Source organism: Equus caballus, chromosome 9 (genome assembly GCF_041296265.1).
Source record: "Equus caballus isolate H_3958 breed thoroughbred chromosome 9, TB-T2T, whole genome shotgun sequence".
Classification (NCBI taxonomy): domain Eukaryota; kingdom Metazoa; phylum Chordata; class Mammalia; order Perissodactyla; family Equidae; genus Equus; species Equus caballus.
In genome coordinates, this window is record NC_091692.1 from 71,743,460 (window position 1) to 71,756,614 (window position 13,155).

The 13,155-nt window shown below is 36.6% G+C and overlaps 1 protein-coding gene across 7 annotated transcripts in view; it reads right to left on the minus strand.

Annotated features, from left to right (window-relative positions):
- CSMD3 (CUB and Sushi multiple domains 3) overlaps positions 1–13,155 on the minus strand; it is a 1,186,048-nt gene that overhangs the window by 217,466 nt on the left and 955,427 nt on the right. For all 7 annotated transcript variants that reach the window (XM_070221725.1, XM_001915960.5, XM_070221729.1 and 4 more), the window contains one exon: positions 11,894–12,010. In XM_070221725.1, the coding sequence (XP_070077826.1) occupies positions 11,894–12,010 (117 nt within the window). The remainder of the gene's footprint in view (positions 1–11,893; positions 12,011–13,155) is intronic.

Here is a 13,155-nt window from a genome sequence, read left to right on the forward strand (position 1 = left end):
TTTCTCAAAGTCACCTGGCCAATTAGAGAGAAATAAAGGACTATAATCCAGACCTCTGGAATTCCAGTTCAGCTTATTTTCCACTATTCCACAATAACTTTCCAATCTTCTCTTCAATCTATTTATTATTGTTACCACCATTGACTTCACGACTTTGAACCTTACTTCAAAACAATCTTCAGCAACCTTATGCCAAGTGGTATTAAACAGCCTCAAGGGCCAACCACTGAACTTACCATCTTGGTAAAATAAAGCAAAAACTAATAGCAAACATGAACGGGAAAAATATTGACAGGTGAAATATCATAACCATCATTTAAAGAATTTTATAAAATGTCTACCTCGATGTTATTGCACCAAGCTTTCTGAAGTTTTCTTTTGAATTATTAGGCATGATTTATTTTCTATAAATTATTTAAAAAATGAGAGAAATGTGAAACATCAACATTGACATCCATTACACAACGAATGCAAACACATATTTGCCATAATAACCTAATAGATCATTTGACAGTTATTTTGAAAATTCAGCTAATCACATTCTAGGGCATATTATAGTCATTTTCTTGGAGGCTAAAAGGAAATAATTTTGCTTAAAATGGAAAGAGAATATAATAGCAATAGAAAGTTATAAAGTTATGACATATATAATCAATATATATTATATAATTTATAAATTGCAGCTTTATAAATTACAGCTTGATTTAGAGAGTCTGAAACCATGTTTTGATGTTTGACTGCTGACAGCTTTCACGAACCACCAATCTCCATCTCTTTCTGCCCCACATCTGGGCAAGCTGATTAGAAAGCCTGAGTTCTCCCTCCTTTGGCACTAGTGGGAAGTTCAAACCGTGCAAGCACTGACCTGAACCCAGGAACTCTCCCCCCACTACCACTCCATAACTACAATAAAACTCCAAACCCCATCTCCTTTCCCTGCCTTCTCATGCCATTTTAGACTTGTTTGGGACCCTGCTCTGCTCTCCTCGGAAAGCCTCATTATGTGAGTAATAAAAATTTTCATATTCCCTTGGTGCTTGTGGGACCCCATCAATTTCAAAATCCAAACCAACAATAGAGTAACCATAAATGATGCCATGAGGAGGATGTTTAGGTGATGACCACCATGACTGAGGGTCTTTCTTCTCTTGCTTTGGCTTAGTAACTGGCCCTGCTACCTGCTAGCAATCTTGCACTTTGAGCTAGGCTGCCTTTGTGTTGCATTTGGTGAGTTCTACTGAATTTTTATCATAGATTTAAACAACCTACATAAGAAGTTTTGATAATTGGCATTTGGAAACAAGAGTTAGGACCCTCCTTAAAGTGGTTCTGGGTTGTGTGTCTTAGCCTGACTCTATCTGTGTGTCTCACATTGAACTGTGTGTCTTAATTCCAGCACAAACTGTGGCTAATGCTAGGTACAACTCCTTGTGATTGTTGGTTGTGAGTCTCAACTAGGCATTGGCCCTTCTTCTATAGAGTGTTCAGGAAAAATACTGATGCCCTGTGCAATATACGGGCCCAGTGGGCGGCTGATTGTGTGCAAGAGCAGTTACCATGCAGCAGACTGAGGTCTACACTCCTAAAAGCAGATGACTCAGTAAGACTATATAAAGATGCTTTTGCTATGACTGCTGCTCAGGCTTCTTTGCAACAAAGATCCTGATCCTTGGGCTTATGGAAGAAAACAGGGAACCCATGTGGCACAAATAAGGAGGTAATTCAAACCCTACTTAAACTCCAGATCCTTAAATTCTATAAAGCAACAATTGTTATGGTGGAGATCCCTAACCCTGATGCTACAGATTTGACACTGTCTGGAGGAAGAAATTTATAAATATGAGCAGACCAAAGAGATCTCCCTTCCTCTAAAGTATATCCAGTAACCAATAAACAAACTAGATAAAGGTGAGGAAACAAAAAATTAGAAAGAAAGGTCCTCAATTTGACCCAATTAGAAACCTAAAATTTACTACAAGAATTTATAAAGTGAAAATATTAAATATCTCTAATTGGCTCTTGCACCTCTACAACATGGGTTTCAAGTTAACTTTAATATCTACTGAGATGCACCAACTGGCAAATCTTCAGGATCTTAGTCAATATAGAGGCTGAAATTATAGTTCTTCCTGGAGAGCCCACTGAATTTAAGCAAGGAGCGCACACCCTACAATTTAAAGCAGTTATGAAATATCAAATAGTGAACAAAGAATTATGCCTCATCTTAATCATCAGAATTATTGTCTTGCCTAAATATCCTATAATGGTCACGGAAGCTCTGACCAACAATGTAATGAATTAAATTACGTCTTTGGCATTTACAAAAGGCTGACAAGGGCCGGCCCTGAGGCTGAGTGGTCAAGTTTGTGTGCTCTGCTTCAGCTGCCCAGGGTTCGCAGTTTGGATCCTGGGCATGGATCTACACACTGCTCATCAAGCTATGCTAAGGAGGCATCCCACATAGAAGAACTAGAATAACCTACAACTAGGATATACAACTACGTACTGAGGCTTTGAGGAGAAAAAAAGAGGAAGATTGGCAACAGATGTTAGCTCAGGGCCAATCTTCCTTACCAAAAAAAAAAAAAAAGCATACCTTAAATACAAAAAGGCTTGACAAATTGAGACCTTATGAGCCTTTCCCCACAATTAAAATAGTTAATACAGTTCAATATATATTAAAACAGAGCCTTCAAAGATTGAAACCTATTGTAAAAGACTTGTTTAGAGAACGGGTGTTTAACCCCACTATTTCTCCACCTTACAAATCAATTTGGCTATTCTTAAATCAGAAAGAATGAATTTTACCTCATGGTGGATTACTGCAACCTTAATTCTGTGATTCCACCCATTAGGGCCCCATAATCAGTATTATTGAAATGGCTGACTCCATCCAATCATCAGCTGGTAAACATTTTGCTATTATTGATTTGGCTCATTGTTCTGTTTAATGCCAATTTCAACAGCCTCTCAGCCAAAGTTTGCTTTCGCTTTTGATGGATACAACACTTTTGCTTTCAGCTTTAAAGGGACACATTTAACTGGCTACCCACAAGGTCTTCAATAGCCCAGCCATTGCACTTTGTCTTTGTAGGCAAGACCATAACCGCATCCAACTTTCTCTAGGAGCATGGGTAATAACATCACACTGATGATATCTTCCCTTAAGGAGAGTCATTTGTCACAATCATTCAAGACATACAAACAGAAAAGAGCTGACAAAAAGAGGGAAGTTCCACTTCCCCACATGTAATAGAAGGCCCTGTCACCTCAGTTAAATCCCTAGGAATTAGCCACTCCATCCCTGACACCATTAACTATTGACCTTCATGGCACCACAATGTTAAAACCAGTTCAAAATCTTTCAGGAATTTTTGGATTTCGAGGGCATCATATTCTTCCTTTATAATTTTATTTAAGCCCATTTATGCTGTTACAAGTAAACAGGCCTAGCTTGTAAGGGGCATTCTACAAAAAAAAAATCTCTAGAATCTTTCCAAATTATAATGTAACAGGTCCTGCCCCCGAGAGACTCCTTGGTTGTAGAGGCTTTAGCAACCTCTTCTCATGTCTCTTGGCATCTCTGGACCACTCATGCCAGCCATAAATTGCCCATGGACTTCTGATGCAAGAAGATCCTCTCCTAATCCCATGTCATATGCCCTTACAGCAGCAATTCTGCATATTCTATGTCGTGGAAACAGAGGCTCTCACAAGCCCTGAGTCCATCATGCCTTGGGTTGCAGAAGTAGTACCCTGCAAATTTGGCATGGCCACTAAGGCCTCTTTGCAAAAATGGAAATGACACCTACATTTTAGAGCAAAATTTAGGGCTTCTGGCATATTTCACTTGCATAAGGGCACGGCCTTCCTTGTCCTTAGTTCCTTGCCAGATGCCATGATTTTACAGAAGATCACTCCTCTCTGGACCCTTTAGCTATCTGAGGAGCTCCTTAGGATCAACTAAATGAACAGCAAAGGGAGTTTGTATACCTTATGAACGTTGTTACCATTGGTATCATCACACATAACTGAACTCTCTGGAGAGCTGCTGCTTTTAATACCTTAACCAAGATATCCCTGATAAAAGATTCAGTGATCAGTACAATTGCCCAAACTTGGGGCTGTGATCTTTGCATCAGATGCCTTGGTCAACAATAAGCCCAGCTGAATGTTTTTACAGACCCTTGGGCCATTGTCGACAGTCTGGCCATGTGATCTAACCAAAGGCAGCAACAACTCCTGATACAAAGTTATCCCTCATGGGGTAAAAATTTCTGAGAATCTTGTCTCAGAGATGTCCCAAATATAAATTAATGCCACACGTCTCTATACATACTAAAGCCATGATACAAGGCCTCACCAAGACACTCCACAACCTCTTCAGAGTTCTAGTTGTTTTGACAGTGATTGAGGCACTCATCTCACTTCTCACAATACATAATGCTGACCTCTTGAACTAGGTATTCAATGGAATTTTCACCTCCCTTACCAGTCTCTGGATATAAGCCTCATACAGTGCCATCATGGCTTACTTAAACAAGTTCAAATTCAATTAAATGAAATACAGCACATTTCATTCATCAAACACCAACAATGAATTGTGATAGAGTCTGATCCATATTTGATGTTTGACTACTGATGGCTTTCCAGCCCGGCCCCTCCCACTTCCTTTTTACTGGGGCAAGCTGATAAGAAAGCCTGGGTGCAAGCTCCTTTAGAACCAGTGGGAAGTTCAAACTACACAAGCCCTGACCTGTGTCAGGGAACTTTCACTCCAGCATGACCCCGTAACCACAATAAAACCCCAAAGTCAGTCAGCTTTCCTTGCTCCTTTAAGCAATTTTAGATCTTCTTGGGATCCTGCCCTGCTCTTCTTGGAAAGCTTCATTATATGAATAATAAATCTTTTCATACCCTCTTGTGGTGTCAGGAGTCTTGACATCCAAACCACATTTTGATTGAGGAGGACGTCCTGTTCTACCTGGTGAGCATACATGGCTTCAGATCTAATTATATAAATAGTGCCTTACTACATATGATAATCACATTTTCCTTACTCAAAAATGTTAGACTCAAAAAATAAGGGTTTTCTTTCTTACAGGCACAAAATTAACATGCTCATTCCTGCAATATTGACATTAAAACAACCATTAATTTTAAGTAAAAATGTTCCCTTTTCTTTTCAATTGCTCTATATTTAAGTAATGATAAATAGTAAAGGCAAGTGGTGAATAAACACATTTTGTAAACATTATTTGTCATTGTTAGATAAGTAAATTCAATATTAGAAAAGAATCATTAATTCTGATGCAATTGTACCATTAAAAAATGAAGTGTCATACACTTTAGATATAGAAAGCCTTTATTGACCATAAAAGTTCATTCATTACTGAAAACTTCACACCAGGAAAAATAGAATGCCAATAAAATGATTCACTGACTTAATGAGCATACAAAAAGACTCTCAAAACAATTTGTCACTAAAATATGGAGAAAATTAGTGATAATAAATTACTGAATTAAGTCTAAAGACAGGTAACAACAACATAAATTACCTAAATGATGCTGAATAAAATAGGTCATTTAAAAACACCTAGGTATAAGATCAAAAGGAAAATAGTCAAACATATGTGTGGGTTTTAAAGAATACTCACAGAATAAAAAATGCTTACCAGTGTTGACATAAAAAATGAGAATAGTTAACTTTATATATGCAGGTCAAAACTACATTAACACATATTGAAAGTCCAGATACCCAAAAGAAAATACATACATGTGTACATTTATATATGGTGTGTGTGCATCTTAGTTTCAGTCCATTGTTTTTGCTTTTTCCTCCTAAAGTTGAAGGAGATCTAAATTTTTAAAGACTACTTTTCACAAACTAACAGAGTACGCAGAAATGTCAAAATTATGATTGATATTTCAAAAATAAATTGCATTTAACAATCATTATGTAGTTACCTAAGTCTATAAGATAGAAAAGAAATACTAAATTTAATGAAGATAATAAGAACTAACAATATACTGTTATCTAATCATTATCAGTGCTTTAATTATAATATTATGGTAAAGTCTGGAATTTTAAAAGAAAGCTCTAACCCTATATTGTAGTCAACGTCACAGGGAAAGACATTGCTAGATTGACTGGAGGAAGAAATACTGCAATGGGAGATAGGAAAGATAATGGTTGTGAATAAGAAACAAACACAAAATATGTGAACGTAGGAGAGAAGATCAAAGTGTGATGGCTCCCACAGCCATACACAAAAGGTTTTAGTAACTCGATGTGCCTTTTGTACAGAGTAGACTAGATTAACAATAACTTTGCATTATTTAGGGATTCATGAACTTGAAACCTATGCAACCAAGAGACAGCACCAATAACAAAAGATGCAAGAGCAGATTAATGATTAACTGGACAATCTAGAAGGAAAACCTGAAAAGGTTTCATGCACACTTCTGATTCCACACGTAAAACGTAATCTTGGGAAAGAATAAGCTTTGTAAATATATATTCAGGGTGAGTCTTTTAGGAGGTGAAAATATCTGGGAGGTTAAACACAAAATTAAGTCACCGTAGACTGGATATCCTCCAGGTAATTCACATGTCAGAATTCTCCAAGAAATCTGATCATCAGTTTGTATTCTACACAGCTAATGATTGATACACATTTATATGTATATGCTTTATAGAGTAATTTATGTTAGTAAGATTTTCTACATAACACTGTGGTTATATAGTTCATCCTCTGTAGTGGATTGAATAGCGTGCCCCTTAAAATTCATGTCGACCTAGAAGCTCAGAATGTAACTGCATTTGGAAACAGGGTCTTTGCAGATGTAATTAATTAAAGATTAAGACGAGATCATACTGGATAAAGTGGGCCCTAAATCTAACAATTAGTGGGGCTATAAGAAGAGAGGACAGAGAAATACACAGAAACAGAGAAGACTTGCACAAACAGGGAAAAAAGTCTTGTGAAGACAGAGGCAGAGATCAGAGTGATACAGCTACAAGCCACAGAATATGGAGGATTGCTGGAAGCCGCTAGAAGCTAGGAAGACGCAAGGAAGGATTCTTCCCTAGGGCCAGCAGAGGGAGTGAGGTGCTACTGATACCTTGATTTCAGAAGTCTAGACTCTAGAACTGTGAGAGAATAAATCTCCATGGTTTGAAGCCACCAAGTTTGTGGTCCTTTGTTATGGAAGCCGTAGGACACTAATACATTCTCTTATACAGATAACACCTAGAATGTAAGGAGCAGGTGATTGAAGGCAAACAGGGGTGGGAGAATAGGAAGAGATGATAATTTAAAAAAATAATATTCCATGTGAAACTAACTCAGGTATTATGTTACTAATTATGAATCATTTCTTCTGAATTATAGTTTAAAGAGGCTCTCCATTATTTAAATCTCATCTCCTTAATTGCTTCAAGCATCTTGCTTTACCAATTGGTCCATCTAAAATTTTCAGCTTTGCCCTCTCTTCTCTGTCCTTCTCTTGGGCTTTAAAATAAATATTCCATTATCTTCTATCCCAAGAGAAAACAGACAAAAACAAACATTAGCCTCTGACTTGTACAGTACTATGGTACTATGGCTCATCCTAGCTATTTCTGTTTCTTCTCAGCCAGGATTGTTGAAACAGAAGTCCACAACATTTATTCCCCAATTTTACTAATATCTCCCTCCCTGCAATTTGATTTTGGCCCCTATACCCTAGGTATAAATACATATTAACAAAAATATTTCCCCTCTAAGAATGTCAACAGACATAGATATAGAGAAAGCATCTTATCTATACCAAATTCAAAACAAAATAAAATCTGTCTTGGGGCTGGCCCCATGGTGTAGTGATTAAGTTTGGTATGCTCCATTTCGGTGGTCAGGGTTTGCAGGTTTGGATCCCAGATGCAGACCTACACCCCTCACCAGCCATGCTGTGGTGGTGACCCACATATAAAGAGGAGGAAGACTGGCACAGATGTGAGCTCAGAGCTAATCTTCCTTATGAAAAAAAAACAAACAAACAAATGAGAAAGACCGGCAACAGATGTTAACTCAGGGCTAATCTTCACTGGCAAAAAAAAAATAAAATCTGTCTTCCATATTTTTGGCACTTAAAAGTAATGCAATAAAGACTCAAGTAACCAAAATGCAATGGGAAACAGATGGTAATTAAAAATTGAAAGATGAAGGAAAATTAAAACATATTTTATTAAAAGATAAAGCACAATTTTTTTTTTTTTTTGAGGAAGATTAGGCCTAAGCTAACATCTGCCACCAATCCTCCTCCTTTTGTTGAGGAAGACTGGCCCTGAGCTAACATCTGTGCCCATCTTGCTCTGCTTTATATGTGGGACGCCTGCTACAGTATGGCTTGACAAGCAGTATATAGGTCCACACCTGGGATTCGAACCCAGGATCTGAACCGGAGAACCCACGGCTGCCAAAGCGGAACATGTGAACTCAACTGCTGTGCCACCAGGCCAGCCCCTAGGATATTTTTTAATCGAAATAGTTTACCTGTATAGAATAGAGTGAAATATCAATAGATGCTACTCAACTGATCCAGAAGTGTTATTTCTCTAAGTATACACAACTGAATCCTGCAGAATAAATATTGCCAAAGTGACCCCAATATCTGAAGTTCAAATGAAATCCAATGATGCTCATAAAAGCATTATGAGTTGACAATTCTCTTATCCAGAAAAACTGAAAGACAGGAATTGACTCACAAACAAAACAGTGTTCACTCAATCAACCAGAAAAGTAGAGTCATGTTATGTGCACATTTAACTTATATGAATTCAATTCTACACCAGGCAAAAATAGATAAAGTAAATAGGCCTGACCATTCACATGACCTGAAAGAAAACAAATTAGCTTATCTGGTATTATCTGAAGAAACCGTTAACTGTTCTGAGATTGGAGGGAAAATGTACTGTTAGAATTATTCAGAAGCAACATGTCTTGTGCAAAATCATGTAGATGATCTTCTATGGGAGATTAAGGTATTTCATGGGGAATGTTGATTATATTTGATTTTCTCCTTACATAAGGACTTTAGAAGCTTAACCTCCATAAAAAATGCAATTCTAGTGAACAAACTGAGTGTATTTGACAGCTATTATGCTAAATGACTTAAAAAGTAAAATTCTAAGAGTGTCAGCACATAAAAGATACAGAAGAAGGAATAATTATAATTTGGGATAAATGACAGGAAAAGTGAAAAAAGTGATCCTAAGAAGTGGTAAAATATAGTTCAATGTGGCAATAGAAGGAAATTATGGTAAAATGGGAATGAAAAGAAGAAGAAGCAAAATAGGAATTTGACTGAGACCCAATGACTATTGTTTGATCATCTCACATTAAAGGGGCAAAGGTAGGGATAGGAAGAAGTCTACGATCAACATTTATCTAATTCCGCCACTCTGCTCCCAGAAAATTTTAAGGGATCATCAGGTAATTGGATACGTACTGGAGATGTGAAACACAAAATAATTATTTTCATGCTTTAATTACATAATATAAATGTTTTATTTTTAGCCATGCTACTCTTAAGACCCCAATCCAATCTAGTAATTCAGGTCATTTTATTTCATCTTTTTATGGCGGGGGGTGGGGGAGTGGGTAGTGGTGGTCCATGAATGTGAACATATAGAAAAGAGTGTGTATGTGCATCTGTGTGTTTATATGACTTACCATGTGTTATTATGCCAATCACTTACTTACATTATATTCTTTAATTATAAAATAACCCATAAGGTAGACATTCATCACCCCTATTTCAGAGATAAGAAAAGTAAATCTCAGACTGATGCTGTGACTTATCCAATGAAAAAGAACAAATTGGGTTGTGCTCTGAGCCCAGAAATCTGATTCCAAAACTGGCAGTCTTAAACCCAATGGCACTGAGCATGAACTATGTGAGACACACTTTATATAAGCAATCTCATTGACTCCTCACAACTCTGCCCTGTAGACATAATGAGCCCCATTTTACAAATAAAGAAACTGAGTCTCAAAGAGATTATGCAATTTGTCCAAAGACAATCAGCTAAGATGTGACAGGCTGAAATTAGAGTCCAAGTCTGCTTGCCTTTATATGTAGTTTGAAATAAAGAATGATGCAAATTTATAAAAAATAAAATCAATTTTCTTACTAATAAATCAAAGTACACTGATTTTATCCACAAATAATACAAGATGATTTGTTAAAAAGAAAAAAATTACTGTTAAAAGCCACCAATTTTTGGTTGCATTCTTTTTTACATTGAAAGGACTAAAGCTAACTTATATTAATCCTGCTAAAATAAAGATTTCATTCTTTAGGAATCTGTTAATTTACTTTTATTTTAATCAGTACTTTTTCCTTTCCTTTTTAAACATACATAGGCTACGGTAAAATATCTTCAGGTTACCCTCACGTCTATGTATCAGGGAAGGAAATGGCTGTTTTTCCTCTTTCTCATTCTTTTGGTCACATGGCATCCCCAGAACAGAGTATAACAGAACTAATTAATGGCTTCTAAAGAGTACTCAGATAGCCAGGCAGTCTTCTGAACCATCATTGCTAGGATTCTGTCTGGAACAGTGTAACATTTTTGGCAGGTGGGGACTATAAACCCCTCTAGCAAGGGAAAGACTCTCTTGGGCACAAAAGGCAGAACATAAACACAATTAAATGGATGATGTTTTTCTTTCTAAGCTGTCACTCTCTTCACAAACAAATAGCTCAACTCTGACTCAACTGATCAAAATACTAGGTAAGAAATATTTCGTAGAGTACAGAAACAGACACCTTGCTAATGCTGTTATCACTTTATTTTAAGGTTAAAATAAACGGTTTAGTACTTCTGATGACAATGTTCTCTCAAGTTGAGGATCTTGGACTTGTTTCAGGAGACAGAAAAGGAGGATATATAGGTAGTATCTAGTTATAAGAAATTGGACTGGAAGCATCAGCTTATTTTATGTAACAGCAGAAAATATTAAGTCAAGATATGATCCAAAACACTTGATAAAATCCATGTCCTTCTGCTAAAATACTTAGTCATCCAGACTCAGACATTCATTACAGCTACAGCAAATTCTTTACTATGTAACGCAATGCTGTAAATCTGAACTCTAGAAGTATGAACTTCCAGTCTCTCTCCCATACTTCACTGCTCACTAAATTTCCTTGGCCTATCTATCCATAGGCAGAGCTTAACCTGGGCTACATCCAGCTGGATCTCAGATCCAAAACCTTTAGAAGCCAGGTAAGTGACTTCTAAGACTTCTGATCAGGGAGATGTGAAGGCAGCAAAGGACACATTGTCCTCTCAGCGCCAGTGCAGAACAGATTGTCAGGTTGACAAGATGAGCTGAAATGCCCTTTGCTGTCTTTTTATATTCATTGCTGTCCCAGAAACTAGGTGCTTAAAAACAAAATCTTTCTGGAAATGTGTTAATAAAGTATAAAACTGATATGATTGTTTTGTACATATTTTTGTCATTATTATAATAGTTCTATATTTGATTTTGTGTGTATTTTGCAGAGCAGACTTTGTTTTATGTTCTGATAATTTCCCATTTTATATAATTCCAATATGAAGGCACTTGCAAGATTACTGGATGTACTTATTTTTAAAAATTAAAAACAATCCTGTTTTCATTTTTATATTGTTGTTCACCTGTGTACTTGACTGTAAATTCAGATTGAGTAAAATAACCTCAAAATTTTATTATTACAAAGCTACTATCTAAAAAGAATTGCAGAGTAAAGTACTTTAAGAATAGCAAATATTTCATAAAAAACAACTAACATTTTGAACAGCATGTAGTGAAAAATAAAGCATGTCTGGAATGAAATACTATACTATGAGATGAATCGTACTTACCAAATTCCTTGGGAACTGCTATAGAATAAACACAATTATGTCCCACACTGTAATTTTTTGGATAGTTTGGTGATAGAACAGTGCCTTCTGAACCTGTTGAACGACTTCCACAGGGTGCTAGGAAATGAAAGTGATAAAAAATATTATTTTTAGAAAAAAATTTAAAATTCATATATAAGTATTTTCTTGATATAAAAAATATGGCTACGAAATTTTAAGGTGTATCATTTATTTCTGTATTTTAACAAGATCTCCATTGTCAAATATTTTAAAAATAAGAAATTGTGCACATACAAAACTTTTAAGTATCAGATTTCTCAGAAACAAAGTAATATAATAGTGTTGTAATGATGCTATCTCTGAAGGTAATAATGGTGGCCCTGCCATTTATGATAAAAGTATAAAGATAATCACCACCTTATAATGATGAGAAATTACATATGCAAGTGGAAAATTGTTTTACTCACTGCCAGGCTTTGAAACTCTACTCAAAAATCAATCCTGATTATGCTGCCACCAAATTAAGTATTCCTACACATGAGACAGGGATGGCTGCATAAATACATTCAGCCACTAATCAAAGTAAAATACTCTCTCACCAACCTTTATCTGTTTATATGATTTACGTTTAAATCAGAGGTGTTGCTGATGGTGCACAGAGGCAGACTTTTTTGCTACCTCAGCCCCAAATGTGCTACGTTCCTAAAAAAGACGAGGGTGGAACCAATGTTTCTGGCAAATTTATAGATGATAGTTCTGTTGTTCACGGATAGGGGGATGCGTTAGGATTCATAGTTCTGGAATTGAAAGAGATAACTGGGCTACTAATGGAAATTTAAGTACTGAAAGCATAAAGATGATAGTTGATATATTTAAGTGAATAAGATCACCCACATAAGTATGTAGAAAGAGAAAATACGGCCAAAGAGGAGCTCTGGGGAATGCCAAGGTGGGATCAGATAGAACACGGCTAACAGAGAAATTAGCCTCTTGGGAGCCAAGGGAGAAGAGAATTTCAATTAAAAGAAAGGGTTCAAAAATACCGAGTGCTGCAAAGTGGTAATAAACAAAAAAGTTTTAGTGGACTTGGCAATCCGGAGGAGCAGGGAGCTTCTTCTCTAAGCCTGTGGCTTCCTGGAAGAGGGATTTTACCTCAGCCAACCTGCCTGCCAGACCTGCCCCTGACCCCCTGGAGGCAGAATGAGCTTCCAGATTGGTGCATCTGACACTGGAACTTTACTTCTGGTTGGGAGCTTTCCTGC